General features: G+C 44.3%; 1 protein-coding gene across 4 annotated transcripts in view; it reads right to left on the bottom strand.

Annotated features, from left to right (window-relative positions):
- Positions 1 to 19291, bottom strand: part of brpf1 (bromodomain and PHD finger containing 1) — a 34207-nt gene extending 14916 nt beyond the window's left edge. Inside the window, exons 1-6 of one of the 4 annotated variants that reach the window (XM_008105555.3) lie at positions 19091 to 19291; positions 9724 to 10336; positions 5781 to 6740; positions 3546 to 3744; positions 2655 to 2807; positions 1583 to 1729 (exon numbers count right to left, since the gene is read on the bottom strand). In XM_008105555.3, the coding sequence (XP_008103762.1) occupies positions 1583 to 1729; positions 2655 to 2807; positions 3546 to 3744; positions 5781 to 6740; positions 9724 to 10322 (2058 nt within the window). In that variant the 5' untranslated portion in view covers positions 10323 to 10336; positions 19091 to 19291. The remainder of the gene's footprint in view (positions 1 to 1582; positions 1730 to 2654; positions 2808 to 3545; positions 3745 to 5780; positions 6741 to 9723; positions 10337 to 19090) is intronic. The other 3 variants (XM_008105553.3, XM_008105554.3, XM_062973741.1) reach the window with 3 other exon arrangements.
- Positions 19292 to 19816: the final 525 nt, after the last annotated feature.

The following is a 19816-nucleotide window of genomic DNA, read 5'->3' as shown; positions in this document are numbered from 1 at the left end:
GTGAGACAGCCAGAGGGGCCCAATTTGGGGAAGGCTGGACTAAAGCCTGGCACTGGTGATATATTGGAATCAAATGCTTCAGGGCCTTGGAGATTCAGGTTACATTGCAGCCTTAGGCGTACTCATTCAGTAAAGAAGTAATCGGCCCAGTATGCAAGAAAGTCCAGCCCATGCTGAAAGATGATAGATGTCTATGTTACTTGAGGGATTCTGTGAGTTTAAAATAATTTGTGTTTCCAAGATCAAGCAAGATGTCTTTTCTTTATCTAAAAGAGACCACAGAGAAACAAATGGAAATAGTAAAAGAAGAAACAACCTTTAGCTGACCAAAAGAAATTAGATGGGCTTTCCAGGGCATTTGCATGCTTGGAACAAAGGATGATGGCTTCTGGCATACCTTGAATATAAAAAAACTGGGAAAGCCAGGGTCACCCATCAGAGCCAAGTCAATCTCAGAATCAAGGTTGTAGACATGGGGCAGTCAAGGCAAAGCCATAAAACAGCTCTCAGATATATACTAGGAAGCTGCAAGAGATTGGTCTTCCCCAGAAGCCAGTGTTCTCATTGGTTACATGACTGTACAGCTTGGATCTGAGCTGTCTGAAGGATTAGAATCATCTGAAAAGACTCTTCTCTTTGTTCTGCTATTTTCTGAGGCTTGTTCAATGGAAACACCGGAGAAGGTCTTCCTGGTGACTGTTTCTAGACATTGGAACTCCCTTCATCTTTGCTCTCCTTCCACTGGTTGACTACGGTTTCTATATAGTCTTTTAATAAATTATATGGATTGTATATAATATCTTAATTAATATTAGTGTTTTAATAATTGTTAATGTTTGAACTTTATATATTATTTAACTGTTTTTAAAAATTGTTTTATTTATGATTTTATTGAAGTTTGTGATTTTTAATCTGCATCATGGAGACCCCGGTGGTGCAATGAGTTAAACCCTTGTGCCATCAGGACTGCTGACCAACAGGTTGGTGGTTCAAATTCCGGGACAGCGGGTTAGCTCCCTCTGTCAGCTCCAGCTCCCCATGTGCGGACATGAGAGAAGTCTCCCTCAAGGATGGTAAGACATCAAAACATCCATGCATCTCCTGGGCAATGTCCTTGCAGACGGCCAGTTCTCTCACACCAGAAACAACTTACAGTTTCTTAAGTCACTCCTAACATGGAAAAAATTAATATGATTGTGAATCCCAAGAGTCCTAATCCAACACTCAAACCCATTGCACTACACTGATTCTCTAGACTGAACTCTAGTTTATATTAAAAGGTTGACTAGCAATGTTCCTTTCTTAGAACAAGAGAGATCACCAAACCAGTTATACACAAGCAGCAATAAGCCATATAAATGTACATTTAAGCAAGATGTCTCATTTTCCAAAATTATTCCCAAATGCAGAACAGCTGTTGGAGCACTGGTAGGCCTGTTCACATTTAAGTGCTAACACAAGGCCCAACTATACACAATACCTGGGTGGGGTGGGGTGGGGCAGGACCAGCAAGCTGCTAGGCCAGCCCCAGGGCTGGATGGGAACAGAGCAAAGTATAAATTGGGGGTGGAGGGGTTCTTACTTCGTAGAGTTCTGTTACCTCAGACAGCGGGACCGGCTGGCTGAAGATGTTGCCTGTGTCCTTCTCCTGGAGCTGCTCAAGCGTCCGGCGCAGGAGGATGAGGAATGGGGTCAGCTGCATCTCCAGGGCCACTTGCTGGATTTTAATCTGAAACATTGAGAGGCGGAAGGAGCAGTGAGCTCCAGGACTCTGTCAGCTGTCTCCAAGTCTGAGACCCCAAAGCAGCAGCACGCATTAAAAGAAGGGGCTAGAGGTCAAAGAGCACCACTTCTTTGAGAGGGCAGGGGGTCAAAGGGCGGTGACACCATGTTTCTTATTTTAGCATTTCCTCAGCATTCACTCCTATCCCTCTGGACTGTTCCAACAGTAAAATCCCTTTTCTTTGAGATTTGTGACAATAATAACCCTTAAATAGTACAGCTCTCACATCCAAATCCCAGGAGATGCAAGAATTTAAGCTTTTTGTCCCCATGGGAATATTATCGACCCTGTCTGCCTGACATAAAACTCCAGGTTCTGTTGGAACGTTTTAGGGTTGCCTATGGTGCTAGTGTGTTTTTATTCCATATGAAGTGAGTACATATTTTTAAGGGGGCAACACTTCTCTGAAACTGTGTGTTGTCAGAGAATATTATATTGATAAACTATCATATTTGAAAGGCTAATGTGCTTCAAAAGAATTACAACGACATGGCATGAAAACCTCAATTCTAGGATATAGAGCTGCATCATGTACAATTCTGCTCTGGCTTTGCTTAGTTGTCAAAACACAGCCTGGGAGCTGCTAAAATGTATTCCTTACCCAGAGGAATCTTGACTCCCCTCAAAGACTTCTCTTTTCCCTGCAAACTTCCACAGATAGGGTAATTCCATCTCTCTCAATTCACCTCAAGAAATCCTGGTGTGCCCCCGCCCCTTCACCATGGCATTTAGCTGCCATTTAAAGCTCCAGTCCTTTCCCCCTGCCCTTCCACTCTGAGACCTCCACGTTCCTCTTCTCGATACTCAGAGGAACAGCCTACCCGCCCCTTCCTGTGCCTCCCCCCTCATCCCCCTTTCCCAGTGAGGTTACCGTCTCTCTCTTGAGCTTCTCCCGTTTCCGAATTAATTCCACCAGCAAGCGCGCTCGTTCCAGGTCGTGGCGGAGGCGCTGCCAGGATTTCAGCTGCTCTTTCAGGGCCCAGTTCTTATCCTCTGTGTTATCTCGCTGCAGGAACATCAGAGTCTATGAGAGGAAGGGGCCTTATTTTTTTCCCCTGCCTGGCCACCACTGCTTAAAGCAGAGCAGCAGCAATCTTGTCAGAGTTGGAGCCAAGGATGGGAAGGGTGGTGGCAAATGCCAGAATGAGGTAGGGCAGGATGAGAGGGCAGGAGGGGAGGCACTTTGGAGGATTTGTAAAGGGAGAACAAGTGCCCTCCACAGAAATGTTCCTTTTTGAGACTATAACTCAGAGAATTCCCAAACACAACATGACTAGGGGAGAAGTTGTAGACCAAAAAAGGAATACTTCAAAGCTCTGTTTTCCCCTTCCCTCCAGGCAAAAGGAGGATGCGAGAAGCTGCTTTAGAAAGAGTCAAGCACCCTGCCTGGGGCTATCTACTCTGCCTGGCAGCAAACTCTTTGAGCAGAAGAGGTGTTCCCTCTCCAGAAACCCTTTAAGAGAAGGTGCCAAAGGCTGAACTTCAGGCCTTCTGCATGCAAAGCGGCTTCTTGAGGCCTAACCTTGGGGTGATGTGCAGTTTTCACCAGAAGAAATCCATGGAATGCCTCCCTCCATTCATGGTGAAAGCCAAGACTGGGGGTCCCATCATCATACCTCGCCATAAAGGAACACAGTATCATGCTCCTTCAGTCCACCCAATAAATCAGGTAGACCATGTTGAAACCTGCCTCTTGGCCACAGTCTCCTAGTGAACCCTCCTTGCTCTTCCCAAACTCATATAAATGCAAATGAAGTCATACCTGTTCAGTCTTGGACACAGGCGGAGGAGGAGCTGGCCGACTTTGCTCACAATTCCTGTGTGACTGCAGGTGAGTCTGGAGCCGGCGCAGCAAGGGAACCCCATTGCGGGACTGCCTCTTCAGGGTCCAGTAGCTGTGCAGCCTCTGCATGAACTGGCTCTTCCTTTGCATGGTCAAGCGGTTGGTAATCTTACTGAGCCTAGAGGGAAGAGGGAATGAGGTCAGCTACACCATATCACAAAACATATAAAACATATAAGACGTTGAGCCCAGATTCCATCTAGTCAACATGCTCAGTATTTTCTCGGAACTGTAATCTAAAAAGTAGCAGGCTCTGTGTTTATAAAGGGAAATAGGAAATTGCCTCACATCAGTAGTCAGACAATTAGCCCACATAGCCCAGCATAAAAAGCCATGCTGTTTGAAAAATTTGGGAAGCTGTAGCCAAAAGAAGTGATTTCACAAAATTCTGGGCTAGATATAGCTAGTTTGATTCTATATATCAGTTCTTATATTCTTAATTTTTAAATATAAGTTGAATATCCTTTATCCTGAAAGCAAAAATTTCCAAAACCCAAAACAGTTCACAGGATGATACATTTGCTTTCAATGTATACAAACATGGTTTCATGCACAGCATTATGAGAAAGATTGTGCACAAAATTACCTTCAGGCTGTGTGTACAAGGGGTATATGATACATACATAAATTGTATGTTTGGACGGACCACATCTACAAAATATCTTACTATATATAAGCAAATATTTCAAAATTTGAAAAATATATGAAATACGGAACACTTCTGGTACCACAAGACACTCATCCTGAAAAGTCAGAGTTCTTCAGCTTCGTCTATGCTAAGATATGTTAGCAAACCAAAACTTTTTAAAATCCACCCACTCAGCCACAGGTAATGAAGTCAGCTTAAGGAGAGAAAACTGCTTAAAGGCATCTGTAACTTAAAAGAACAAGATTACTGTAACCATGTTTGTGAATCCTGGTTTCACAAGCAATTAGTTAAATCCTTGCTTGGACAAACCAAAATATGGCACAATCAAAACTCTGTAAGGTTATCTTTCATGGACTACAAATTCGAAAACAATAGAGAAAAAGTGTTTCCAACCTACGAGCTAGTTTTGTATTATGTTTACATATGCAGCCAAGCTACACAGGGCTGGGAAATTCACAATGAGGACAAGAAGTTGATGGCCTTCCCCTGGGGATGTGGCAGCGTCTTAAGAGGAAATCCCCACCACAGGCTAATTTCCTGCCCTCAACTGGCAGGATTGTGGAAACACCACCCTGTAGGAAATAAAACTCTATATTTTTGCAAAGAAATATTCAACCTGGCATATTTGCTGCTGTGTGTAAGACATAATCTTGTAAGATTAAGCCAAATGCAACATGGATATTTATATTTAGGTACGACAGGAAGCAGCCTTGTTTGGCCTTACTGCCAAACCCTTTCTATGTACAAATTTAAAGCCATACTTGATCAATGTGAAAAGGGATGTTGCAGTACCTTTGGGATGGAGAAAGAGTAGCTGGTAGCATAAAGTCTTAAGATGTTATCTTAAGACAGTATCAATAAACCAATATGTAGACCCTCTCCATTTATTCCCAAAATGTTACTCTGCCCTGATTTGTACACATTCTGAGCCTCTCGTCTTGAAAACAGAGTATGTAGGCCTACTGGAATTATGCTTGCATGATTTCACTAAACACAATCACAGTGAACATGAACTATCACTTAGAAATATGGGTGCCATAGCTTCAACATGGGTGGTATGGTAGAGTGTTAAGCCCAGAAAAATACTCCATACAACTGCCAATTTTTCTCTTCACCCACTTTGCCCTATAAGTTATATGTTATGGAAAAAGACAAGATACTAATGCAACAAACAAATAGTTTGGTTTAGAAAGGACAATTGCATATTCTATTTGGATGTTCTTAGTTGCAAGCCCCATTACTATAAAGCGGGTAAGAGGGGAAGCTTGCAGTTTGGAAGAGATTTTCTATTTTTTCACCTTAACTCTCAGAATCCTCCCAACTAGAGTAGACAATAACAATATGCACACTTGGGAGTTGTAGCCTTATGAGCTCTTGTTCAACACAATACATTTTCCAGGTTCTGGAAATTTCATCTCTGCAACCATGAACTACCCCTGTCCTTAGTTTTCCTTCTCAGGCATATCAAATTAAAATGTGGAGATAGAGGAAAGATCTCAACTTACCTGTGGGGAGGAATGCAGGGTACTGATACCACTGGGGCAGCCGCTCTTTTCTCTGCCAAGATCTTCCTTGCCTTCTTCATCTTGATCCGGGACTTTGCCTTGGCCTTTTTCACCTTCTCCGAGCTCCACCCTTTCCCATCCTCCTCCTCCTCCTCTTCCTCTTCCTCCCCTTCACTGTGGGAGAGGGCAGGCAGGCGTCGCATAGAGCCCGGCGGCGTGTGGATGTCACAGTACGCTGTCTTGCGGACGCTGAAAGAGGTGCCATTGGCCCCTGTCTCCCGGACGGGCTCCATTTTCATGTACAACCCAGCCTGCTGAGCGCAGGTAACGTGGAAGGCAGTGTAGCAGTTAGCTTTGTGGCACTGGATACAGGCCCCCGAACCTCGCTGCTTGCAGATGTAGCAGGTCAATTTCCAACGTGCTGGTGGGATGTGCTCTATGCTGTCAATGGGCTCCAGGAAGACTGTGTTGGCAAAGCAGACCTCTGGAATCCAGAGGGCACACACCACATGAGCCCACCGCCCATCATCTGTCTGTTTGAAAGCACCTCCTTTGTTTGGGCAAAGGGCACAGTCTACAGCCCGGGAAGGCGACTGCAGGCAGCGACGGCACAGCCACTGGCCCTCTGGGATGTAAGGGACACCATAGCACTCCTGGTGCACTGCCAGGTTGCACATGTCGCAGAAGAGGATGACATTGCTATTCTGACATTCCCCGTCGTTGCAGATGCAGCAGACGGCATCCTCGTCCACCAAGGCATTGGGGTCCCCCTTGTTGTGGCTCTCAAAGTAGGACTCCTTTTCCAATCGGTCCATCAGGTACTCAAAGATCTCCTGTGGAATGGGGCTGACCCCTTCCGTCTTCCGGCGCTCATTCATAATGTCCAGCCAGATATAATCTTCTTCATCCATATCGTATTCAACTTCTTCATCCAGCTCTTCTGCTGACTTCTCAATGTATCTGAGGAGGGGAGGAGATGAGGGGGAAAGTTAAACAAGGCTGGCACGGACTGAGCATTGGCCAAAGAGACCTTACCTTTATGCTAGACACAGAGAGACTGGACAGCCAAGGGGGGGTGCCAATCACTGCTGCATTTCCTTTTGCAATTACTGGGGAGCACAAAAGCACCAGGAAGAACAACTATTAAAAATATTTCATGAATTGTCAACATTGACTCCAACCAAAAGATTACAGGAGCATGATAATTAATTCAATGATTGGTTAATTCAGATTTCCATGGACTGGAAGCAGGGGTTGGAAAAGTGTGACTTATGTGAGTCCCACTTTGAGAAAGTCAACTCCTCCTACCTGTTTACAGGAATATTGGAGTGTTCTTTGGTTTCTGGACTGTGTGGACGTGTTTTAGCAGCATTTTCTGAAAATGCCAGGAACAGATGCAGGCGAAACATCAGGAGGAAATGCTGCTAGAACATGGTCATACAGCCTGGAAACCACACAACATCCCAGTGATTTTGGCCATGAAAGCCTTCGAAAAAAAGAAAGAAAAAAAATCATAAAAAAGGAAAATACTTCTCAGCTCTTTAGACCTGGTGGATGTATTTTTTCATTTGGAAGGAAACTAGAAATTGTTTTTAAAAACATTTTTCTTTTTAAAATGTTTTTAAAGGAAAAATCACAATTGAAGGCAACTGGTGGGGACGAGGGAGAGGACCTTCTCGGCGGTAGCCCGCTGTCTCTGAAACTCCTTACTGAGGGAAATTAGATTAGCCTCCAACTTGGCCACATTCCGTAAAGAACTGAAAACCTGGCTATTAGGATGTGCGTTTGACTGATTCAGCACAAATTGACAGTGTCCTTTCACCTCCACTTACACCCAGCTATTGCAGCTCAGAGGTTGCAAGATATTACACATAATAAATCTTACTGCCTTACCTCCAATCCTGATTATGCTCACTGCGCCTAGAAGGCTATCAGTTATTGTATGCTTTTACTGTATTTTATATGCCTTTGATTTTATATGTTTATACGTTTTAAATTTACCTTGTTGTTGTATTGTGTGGTTATTTTGGACTTAGTCCCCACATGAGCTGCCCTAAATCCCTTCGGGGAGATGGGGCGGGATACAAGAATAAAATTGTTGTTGTTATTATTATTATTATTATTATTAAAGGTGGTCAACGTAAGGTCCAAATTTTGGCAGTTGCTCATACCTGGCTTAGGGACATCACACAGTACTGTGTATACTCATGTATGAGTTTAAAAACTTTAATAAAAAACAAATTGACCCCAAGAAATGGGTTAACGTCTCAACAGGTAAATGTAAATACTGTGCCTCTACTCTTTATCAAAAAGAACCATCCTCCTTTTTCTGAGTAGAGTGGTGAAAAGCGAGAGCTTAGTCCTTCCTGAGAGAACCTAAAAGAAGTGCCAACCCATACAACTCTCCCTGTCATGGTGCTTGCTTTTGCCCTTTTTGAATACCTGAGTGGTAAAATGGTGGCTGTGATGGCTAGGGACAGCTTCCCCCTCAAAGTAGCATTGGTGTTTTCCCATCTCTGTAAAATGACCTTCAATTTATACATGAGCAATATCAATATGTACGATTTTGGCCCCAAAACTTACCCTCAACTTATACATGAACATATACGGCAATTTGTTTCATTCTGCTAAAGCACTCTCTTCTAGTTATTGTAATCTGAGCAACTGGACGAGCCCTTTCACTCGGCGGAGAAGTGAGATTGCTTTCATTCACTACTATTTCTTTTTTGCTTAACTTTTTGCAGAGATAGGAAACCTGTGATGCTTCTGACGCTGCTAGACATCCCGATATTTCTAGCAACCCAGCTAACTGTCAGGAAGGATATCAGACACCATTCAAAAATATCTGAATTACGGAAGAAAGATTTACTGTGTCACTCTATGAAAATCCTTTACCTAAGGCAGGGATGGACAATTGTGGAAGAGGTAGGGGCAAACCTAAACCTGTGACGCTTGGTGGTCTGCATCAAAGTGCCTATTGTGTAACTTTTGGTTTTGATTCTGGAAGATTTTTGTCCCTGGAAGGCTGGTGGAGAAAACTGGCTCTGCAATATTATTGAGCCAATAGGGGGTAAAAAGCTTTGGGGATTGAGGAAGACATGAACAGCTGTACTTAAGGGATATGCACATGTAATCCATAGGAGACGACTATCCTACCCCTAATGTAAGACAAGGCTAGGGACTGTGTGGTCCTCCACATTTTTGTAAAACCACAACACATTAACCTTCATCAATTCACTCAATGTGAGGGATGATGGAAGCTGCAGTCCAACAACTCGTGAAATGCCATGCTTCCTACTTCAGGTCTACTACTGTAAATACATGAACGAGGATAGGTAAGAATTCTTATACATCAGGAAAATATGCTTCTCTAAAACAATAAAACAGTATTTTCTTTTTTCTTGTACCTGCTGCTATGGAAATTTGTAGTCATGGATGAAAATATAGAAACAAGTTTCCTTCCCAAGGTGGAAATCTTTTCAATCATGTCTTCATTTTGTTTAACAGATAGGTAATTACTGCTAACACCAAATTGTAGTTGTTATTATTATCATAATAACCAAACTGGAACTAGATGGGAGTACTAGGGTCCTCATGAGAAGGAAGTATAGACATAAACAAGCACTTAAAACACTACCCTCAGGAACCCTTCTACAAATTCAAAACACAGTAAGTTAAATCACATCATAAAATTATCTGAGCCAACACAGCTATATTGCAGAATCTGGAAGAGTTCCTGTTTATTTCAGCTCCCTGAAATCTCAAGCCAGCATGGATACCATTTATGTTAGCTTAATAATTCCAGAAAAAGAAGGAGGACAAAGAGAAAGAGGAAGGAGAACAAGGAGAGAGAGAAGGAGAAGAAGGAAGAGGAGGAGGAGGAGGGGAGGAGGAAAAGAAAGAAGAAACATTCCAAGCCCTGGTTCTCTCTCATGGCTGGTACCTGTAATAGGAGGTGGGGCGAGGTGGTGCATCAGGCGTGTCCTGGTCCAGCTCACGGTACACAGCCTCTGGAAGCTTGGGCGTGTTGCCAGCTGAGGCACTGTGGTGGTGGTGGTGATTGGAGTCCTTGCGCTTCTCCTTGTTCTTGTGCTTGCCAGCTTTGGGGGCCACCGAGGGCGTTTCCGTGTTTTCTTTGTTGCTGTTGTTCTCCGGAGCCTCCTCGGGGGCCTCATCATCCTCTGAAACAACATCCAGGTTGTCAAAGATGCTGATCCGGTGAACCCGGCCGTGCAAGTCCACCTCCACCATGCGCTGGGCCTGCGCATAGGTCATAACTTCGCGGCCTGGCGACTGTGAGGTCTCAGATGGGCTGGGTGACTGTTTGTTGGCCACACGTCCGTGCCTGCCTTTCTTCTTGTGCTTGCGTAGAGGGGTATTCTGTGGTGGTGGCGGATTGTCATGGTCGTAGTGGTATAGGTGGTACTCAATGCCGCTGTAGCTCTTGTAGATCTTGCGGCAGGTGTCAACAGGACATTCGTAGGGAGGCTTGGTGGCCCGCAGGTTATGACAGAACGTCTTCACATCAAAGTCTACCCCCATGGTGTCTCTTGGGTCTGTAAGAAGGAATTCAGAGAATGAGGATACGAATGTTACCACATCACCCACATGTCCAACACCTAGTAATTTATTTCTCTGATCGTTTTACACATGAGTGGTGATGGAGGAATACAGGAGTGAAAAACCAGATTACTGGTTATGACTGGTTTGTCATAACAGAATCTACTTCTCCTCTTCAAATAATTCAATACAACTGACACTATGAAGATAATATACCAGTCCCAAAAGCAGAAACAGCAGGGTCAGCCTGGGCGATACATCAGAGGTAGCTGCACAACGTTCTGTGTGATCCTTATTTTGTTTTTAAACAGATATTAGTCCCATCTTCTCTCTTCTGGTATATTGCTAAATAATGCAACCAGAAAAGCTGGTGACAGGTACAATATAAGAGAGAAGTGGGAGGGTAGTTCTTTAAAGCTATCTTTTGCTTGCAATGTACTGCCTACAAAAAAAAGCTTTTGGAGCAAGAACAGAGACCAGAAGAGTATTTGGCTTTTTTCTTTAAAAAATCCACTTTCCACACATAATTATTCCAGAACCATTGCCTTATTTGCTCTTCACTGACTGCCTTATTGGTTGCCTGTATCCCAGCTTCTTTGAAGCAGTTCATGTGGCACAACAGAGATATATTTGCCTTTGCTGAGACAAAGTATGATGGGACATAAATGTAATTTGTCTTAGCAAATTATGCTGCATTCAAACATACAGAAAAATGTGCCAAAAAGTACGGAAGGTTCCCTAGAATGGGTCTATCCCATCTCCAAGGCTACATGTCTACTGCCCCCACTTTGTTTTTTGTGGCCATCACCAATCATACACTGCTATCTTTGTGATTTCATGGCATTTGCTCCATCGCTATCTTCCCCTTCTATTCCATCTAAAGCCCTCTCAAAGGGGAACCTTCACACTTACATGTTCAGTTCACTGCATGGCACACCACAACAACTGCTCTGTGTTTAACAGCAATAGCGATCAAATCAAGATGGGTAAGTATTTCTATTTGGGAATATTAGCCCCACCTTTTATTTATTTTGTATCAAAAGCATTGCATGAATTAGTATAAAACTGATAAAAACAGAAGGAGCACAAACGGCTAAATATCTTTTGATCAAAAACGAGCAACAGCAACTGCATTGTCTGTAACCTCAAACAACTCTTCCTCTGTACATGATATTGCAGACAAGTATACCGATGTTGTCTGTTCTGCTCCACAGTCGCACAAGGACAATCGCCCCACAGTGAGCCCCACCTTGATTACCCATGATACTCCTCTCTTCTCGATTGTTTGCAGAGTCTGCAAACATTCCTATGTGCACTGCAATGTATTTCACATGGAGCTGGCCTTGGAGACATCTCAGAAAGTTCTGCTGCTAGGAAATAAAGCAGTTGGACTGATCAAATTAAACATAACTTGTGAGTCTTTGGATTGTACATGTCCACTTCCAGGTGCACGTCAAGAGTATTGCTTCTCACGTTTAAAACATAGGATCCAGGGGCCTGAAGGACTGTTTCAATCCTATGAACTACACAAGCCCTTTCCTCGACCCCTACTCTTCTGAAGTAAAATAGGCAATATCTCAGCTCTTCTCAGGGAAGCCTGAGTCGTGATTGGTGTTTTAGGCATTAGCCAAAGATTTTTCAAGGAAAAGTTCACATTTGTTTTAGGCAGTTTTATTTACATTGTATTGGTGCTACTGTTTTTAGATATTGCAAATGACACTCTTCATGCTTTTTAATTGTAAACCCCTCTGAGGATCTCTGGTCCGAACAGCAAGTACACTATGGCCCCCATATCTGCGGAACAAATATATGTGGTTTGATTTATTCACTGTTTGACTTATTCAGTCAGCATCTGCATCGTTCATCCCACTGAAAATAACAGAATTCACTGTTATCTGTAGTTTCACATATCCATTCAAAATCCACAAATGCAAATATGGGGATCATACTGTAAAAGGCTACCCACACTACATATTGTTCATGCTATTTCTATGCTTTCTTCATCCCAGAGAGGTAGCACTGCAAATTTACGGAGGGTGGGGTGGGAAGAAAAGTAGAAGGATTGCCCATAACTCTCTTATATACAACAATATTCATACACTCATAGAGCTGGAAGAGACCACAAGGGCTATCCAGTTCAACTCCCTCCTATGAAGAAATACATAATCGAAGTTCTCCTGACAGATTGACAGATTGACCCTACCACACTCCCAGGCAGTGCATTCCTTTTGGACTGCAATCACCCCAGAGGCACTCCCAAGTGGCCAGCTTCTGATCAAAGGACATTTAGTATAATGCCAGGTTTTTAACTTCATGTTTTGAAATACATGACAATTGTACCCTCACTTCACTTCTGACATGATAAATAAATACTACAATTACCATGAGAAAGTTCTGCCTGATGTTTAGGTGGAATGTCTTTTTGTGTAGCTTGAATTTTTTGTTCCATATCCTAGTCTCTAGAGCACCAGAAAGCAAGCCTTGTCTCTCGTCATTACTCCACCCCACAGAACTCCATAAGTTGTGTAGGGAAGAGACATTTAAGGAGAAGAGACACAATCACAGTGGAAACAGAACATTCATCAAAATTCATCCCAATGTTTTTTAATTGCAATTCCAGAAGCCCTAACCAGCAGAGGTGAGGAATGGTGAGGAATGCTGGGAAAGGGAGCTTAGCAATATCTAGAGGGCTACATAATTCTTACCACAAAATAGACAGAAAAATCTGTCAGTTTATTACTATAAGATGCCGATTCTGCCTCTCATCTTCCAGTGCTCTATTCACTACAGAGGGAAGAGCAGCTAAGAAAGGAAGGATCAGACTAATCACATCACACTTTAGATCTTTAGAACTTGTTGATCAGACAGAAATGATGGATCTCAGAGTACGTGAAGGAGAGGTGACAATCTATCGCTCATGCAAAGCCCCCACACTACCTCGCTCATCAGATCTTATCCCCAAGGTATAGAGCAAACTCCAACAGAGAGGGCAGACCCTCTATCGGATGGCTCTTTGGTTCCCATGGCTATGCAACATATGGCAAAGTCCTATTTTCAAGAGGAAATAATAATAATAACAACAGCAGCAACAACAACAACTTTATTCTTATACCCCGCCACCATCTCCCAAACAGGACTTGGGACGGCTTACATATGGGACAAAATGCCCATAGACATAAATATGAACAATCCATTAAGGCAAAAAACATAAGTTAAAATAAAAACATAGTTAAAAATAATAAAAATTAAAAACACATATTCAATAAAATATTAGAATATAAAACAGTAAACAATACTCAGCCAAACCAGTTGCCGTAATACAATGGACAAGATCAAGATATACAAGGGCCAGGCATGAGGTATTGCAAGCAGGATAGATAGGGCTGGGTATTGGATAAAGTGAACATAGCAGCATATTCTTGTGGAATCTAGGGACTGGGCATTTGTGACTAGGGACTAGGTGTTGTCAAAAGCAAGTTGAGACAACCAAGTTTTCAGGTCCCTACAAAAGGTGGACAATGTTGGGACTTGTCTAATTTCCCATGGGAGTTCCAAAGCTGGGAGGCCACCACTGAGAAGGCCCTCTCTCTTGTTCCCACAGAACGCGTTTGTGATGGTGGCGGGAGCAAGAGGAGGACTTCCCCAGAAGATCTTAGAGCCGCGCCAGTTTATAGATAAGCAGGACCCAAACCATTTAAGGCTTTATAGGCTTTGGGATCGGAAACTTACTGGCAGTCAACGGAACTGCTTTAATAGGGGCATTGTGCACTCCCTATAATTAGCTCCAGTTAGAAGTCTGGCTTTGTACCAGTTGCAATTTCCAGGCCGTCTTCAAAGGCAGCCCCTTGTAGAGTGCATTACAGTAATCCAATGTGGATGTGCTAACATATTAATCTTCTCACTGCAGAAGAACCAGTAAGTGTAGGGAACGGGGGGGAGGGGGGTAAAGAGAATACTGAAATATGTTAATCAAATCATTTGATGCAGTAGGCTGATGTCCACAGTCAGACCTCCATATTTGCTGGGGTTAAGGACACAGTACCTCCACAAAAGTGAAAAACTGTGAATTAAGAAAGCTATATTGAACCTGAGAGAACTCTTTCTGGGGAATCTCTAGGTCATCAAGCATAACTCTAAGGTCAACTTCTGCTGGTGGACCTAGAAATTCTTAGAGACATAGGTTCTTTAGGAATCTGTAGGTACTTCAACATGACTATAATCTATAACTATAATAAACTTTCAGCAGAAGTTGACTTATCATGCTTGGAGGATCTAGAGCAGTGGTTCTCAACCTGTGGATCCCCAGATGTTTTGGTCTTCAACTCCCAGAAATCATAACAGCTGGTAAACTAGTCAGGATTTCAGGGAGTTGTAGGCCAAAACACCTGGGGACCCACAGGTTGAAAACCACTGATCAAGAGAGTCCAGAGAGAACATTTTAATCAATTCCATGAATAATCAAATCTGCAAATGCCAAATCCGCAAATGTAGAGGGCCGACTGTAAAATTAGTATAGTCTTTAAGGTGCCAGTGTTGCTGCAATGACCTAATCTTGCTACCTGCCATCAAGTCTACCCATGACACTCTTGGCTTATGCTAACTCCTACACAGCTTTGTGACACTTTCTTGCTTGGATAAGTTGTAAGATGTAGGAGAGATACGATAGGCTTCGTGCAAACTCCATATTACTTTCCTCATCACGCATTTGCTGTTCGTCTTAAAGCTGTTGGTACAATCAAGGGAGAAGGTGGGCGTCTGTCAGGTTGCCCACAAATCACACAATTCTTCTCCCATCTCCATAGCACCCTTAGGTGGTGCAGCAAATAGAAATCAGAGGGGAGTGGAGAAGGAAGATGCCAGAGACCTGTCAACCTACATATTACCACTCCTTGCTAATGCAATGCTATAATACTTAGGATAAGATCAATTTATTTTGCTTGCTGAGGCAAAGAACAAGATTGTTATACCCCTTGTTTCTATATACTGAAGCCAACTGAATACAGCTGAATTTGACTTTACTGTGGTTATATATTAGCATCTTACACCACACTGAATATACCAAGTTAACTTAGGGGTTGTGATACCAGCTAGGTAGCACATGAAGGATGATGAAAATGAATCACATAATAGAACTGAAATAGACCCCAAGGGGCATTCTGTCCAACCCTACTCTGCCATGCAGGAACATACAATCAGAGCACTCCTGACAGATGGCCATGCAGCCTCTGCTTAAAAGCCTCCAGAAAAAGAGACCACATCACTCTATGAGGGAGCATATTCCACAACTGAACCGTTCTTACCATCAGGAAAAAAGGAGCCCCCGGTGGCCAAGGGGATAAAAGCCTCGTAACTTGAAGGTTGGGTTGCTGACCTGAAAGCTGCCAGGTTCGAATCCCACCCGGGGACAGTGCGGATGAGCTCCCTCTATCAGCTCCAGCTCCATGCGGGGACATGAGAGAAGCCTCCCACAAGGATGGTAAAACATCAAAAACATCCGGGCGTCCCCTGGGCAACGTCCTTGCAGACGGCCAATTCTCTCACTCCAGAAGCAACTCCGGTTGCTCCTGATACGAAAAAAAAAAAACCATCAGGAAGTCCTTCCTAATGTTTAGGTGGAATTTCTCTTCCTGCAATTAACAATCACCATGGTGTTTGATAGAAATGTCAAGGAAGGTACCTCACTGAATTCCCTCACTCAGATGATATCTCATGTTGGCAGCTATAAAAGACGAAACAGATGGCACCAGCATCTCACGTAGCACCCTTCACCTTCTGTTTACACAGGAAGTAGGAAAGGCAAGGAAGGACAGGAGCTGGTAACGAAATGCTAGGCTACAATTCAACAAGGTTCATTATACGCTCACAGACCTCACCCGACTTTGTGCTAGGAGAGCAGGTGGCAATACACTGCCATGTTATCTTCCCCAGAGATTGCCTCCTAAGCCACCCCTCTACTTTTGAAAAGAAAGAAAGAGAATTAGGCAGGAGATAGTGGGGAGACGAGAGGTGTGTGTACAACTTAGAATGAATGCAGTTTGGCAATGCTTTAACCACCATGGCTCAATGCGATGGAATCCTGGGAGTTGTCGTTGCTTCCCTCTTTGACAGACAAGGATAAAAAGACTTTGCAAAACTCTTTGGAATCCTGGGATTTGGAGAGGCACCAGTATTCATTGGCATAGAAAGATCTTGTAAACTTAGAACTCCCAGGATTCCATGGCACTGAGCTATGGCAGTTAAAGCAGTGTCAAATCTAAGCCTGACATCCACTGCCTCCACATATAAGGCAAACAATTGGGATGAAGGAAGGATGGCAGGTCTATCAAGTCACCCATTCCTCAGTGGATCTATACTAGGTATGGGCAATGCCCATGCCTGTTGTAAACTAATCATTCCCATGCTTCTCTAGCACTGTGCCAGGGCAATGAAAGTTTTCTTTTATCGTGTCAGAAGTGACTTGAGAACATACTGCAAGTCGCTTCTGGTGTGAGAGAATTGGCCGTCTACAGAGACGTTGCTCAGTGGACATCCGGATGTGTTACCATCCTGCTAGGAGACTTCTCTCATGTCTCGCAAGCTAAAGCTGACAGATGGAAGCTCACCCTGTCTCACAGATTCAAACTGGCAACCTTCAGGGCAGCAACCAAACCTTCTGGTCAGCAGTTCACCGTGGAGCCAGGACAATGAAAGTGATGTCAAACTACTAATTCAACAGTAGTCTCTTATCTTCTCTGGCTCCATTCCCCACTGCTCTGTGGACTGAGTGGCTGTTTCATATCACTTCAATTCAAGGTAGAAGGGTCCTCTGAGCTGTAATTTCATAAGGCCTTTGGCCTCCTCTGCTGGGACCTCACCAAACTACAACTCTGAGGATTCCGTAGCTTTGAGCTAGCGCAGTCAAAGGGGTGCCAAACTGCATTCATTCTATAATATAGAAATGTGCCTGCAATCAACACTGCTGCCAGGAACAAACTACAACTCTCAGGATCCCATAGCCTTGAGCTGGGTCAGTCAAAGCGGTGTCAAACTACATTCATTCTGTAATATAGATGTGTACCTGAAGTCAGCGCTGCTGCTAGGAACAAAATACAACTCCCAAGACCCAACTGCCTTGAGCTGGGGCAGTAAAGGATGTGCCAAACTGCATTCATTCTGTAATATAGATGAGTGCCTGAAGTCAGCACTGCTACTAGGAACAAACTACAACTCCCAAGATCCTACAGCCTTGACCTGGCCTAGTCAAAGGGGTGCCAAACTGCATTCATTCTATAATATAGAAATGTGCCTGCAATCAACACTGCTGCCAGGAACAAACTACAACTCCCAGGATCCCATAGCCTTGAGTTGGGCAGTCAAAGCGGCGTCAAACTGTAATATAGATGTATGTCTGAAGTTAGTGCTGCTGTCAATTACAAACTACAACTCCCAAGATCCCACAGACTTTAGTTAGGGCAGTCAAAGTGGTGCCAAACTGCATTCATCCTGTAATATAGGTGTGCCTTAAGTCAGCACTGCTGCTAGGAGCAAACTACAACTCCTGAGACCCCATAGCTTTGAGCCGGGGCAGTCAAAGTGGTGCCAAACTGCACTCATTCTGTAATATAGATGTGTGCCTGAAGTCAGGGTTGCTGCCAGAAACAAACTACAACTCCCAAGACTCCACAGCCATGAGCCAGGGCAGTCAAAGCAGTGCCAAATTGTATTCATTCTGTAATATAGATGTGCCCTAAGTCAGCACTGTGGCTAGCAACAAACTACAACTCCCAGGATTCCATCGCCTTGAGTTGGGGCAGTCAAAGTGGTGCTAAACTGCATTCATTCTGTAATATAGATGTATGCATGAAAACAGCACTGCTGCAAGGAACAAACTACAACTCCCAGGATCCCATAGCCTTGAGCTGGGACAATCAAAGCGGTGTCAAACTGATATAGATGTATGCCTGAAGTCAGCACTGCTGCCAGGAACAAACTACAACTCCCAGGATTCCATAGCCTTGAGCCCAGGCAATCAAAGCAGTGCCAAACTGCATTCATTCTATAATATAGAAATATGCCTGCAATCAACACTGCTGCCGGGAACAAACTACAACTCCCAGGATCCCATAGCCTTGAACCCAGGCAATCAAAGCTGTGTGAAACTGCATTCATTCTGTAATACAGATGAGTGCCTGAAGTCAGCACTGCTACCAGAAACAAACTACAACTCCCAGGATACCATAGTCTTGAGCTGGGGCAGTCAAAACGGTGCTAAACTGCATTCATTCTGTAATATAGATGTATGCCTGAAAACAGCACTGCTGCAAGGAACAAACTACAACTCCCAGGATCCCATAGCCTTGAGCTAGGGCAGTCAAAGCGGTGTCAATGATATATATGGTTCCTGAAGTCAGCACTGCTGCCAGGAACAAACTACAACTCCCAGGATCCCATAGCCTTGAGCTGGGGCAGTCAAAGCGGTGTCAAACTGACATATATGGCGCCTGAAGTCAGCACTGCTGCCAGGAACAAACTACAACTCCCAAGACCCCATAGCTTTGAGTTGGGGTAATCAAAACGGTGCCAAACTGCTTTAACCCCAGTGTGGCTGCGCCCTCCCTTCCTCGTGTGGATCCGAGGCCAGAAAGAGAAGGCCGCAACTGCAGAACCCCTTGAAGCCTCTATCCAGCCCGAACCCCCTCCAAGGGGGAGGCCCGTTTGGCCCTGCTGAGGCGCCTCGGTCCCTCCCCTGCGTCCCCGGCTTTCCTTCTCACCCAAAGCGGCTTTAGGCCTCAGGCCTGCGGAGGCTGCGAGGCGGGTGCAGCGTGGCGTCGGCAGCCGCCATGGGCCCCAACCCGGACAATGGAGGAGGAGGAGAAAGAGGGGAAGGCGAAGGGCGACCACAGCGAGGCTCCGGCCTCTTCTTCTTCTTCTTGCCCTCCTCCTCCTCCTTCTTCAGAAGCGACCAGCAGAACAAGCAGCAGAAACAGCAGCTCCTGCGCGGGGAGGCCCCGCTGGGTAAAGCGGCTCCTTGGCAACCGCACTTTCGATACGGAGAGCGCCTGAGAAGGAGACATATTCGGCACCCCCTCGCAACTCCATTCACGGTCGGTTTTTACATTTTTAAAATTTAAATATATTTGAATATTTTGTTTTTCTCTGAAGTGCCCGAGAAAGCTCAGTGTCGAAAACTCGAGACGAATCTGCTCGCGGGAATGGCAAGGCTAGACTCAAGCGAAGGAAGGGGAGGGAGAAGGAGGCAGAGCTGGGTTAGGGTGCATCTACGCCAGGTTTGGGCAAACTTGGGCCTTCCAGACGTACGACTTGGAAGGGCAGTTGTGAAGGAAGGAAGTAGGCAAGATCCTGAAGTGTTAAGCTATATCACTGAACACTAACATTAGGGTTATCCACACCATGCTGTTTCCAATTTCTATCAAGAAAATCAATTCATTTGAAAGTTGGTGCTAGAAAAGAGGCCTGCGAGTCCCATGGAGTACTAA

Source organism: Anolis carolinensis, chromosome 2 (genome assembly GCF_035594765.1).
Source record: "Anolis carolinensis isolate JA03-04 chromosome 2, rAnoCar3.1.pri, whole genome shotgun sequence".
Lineage (NCBI taxonomy): Eukaryota > Metazoa > Chordata > Lepidosauria > Squamata > Dactyloidae > Anolis > Anolis carolinensis.
This window is presented reverse-complemented; position numbering and strand designations above follow the sequence as displayed.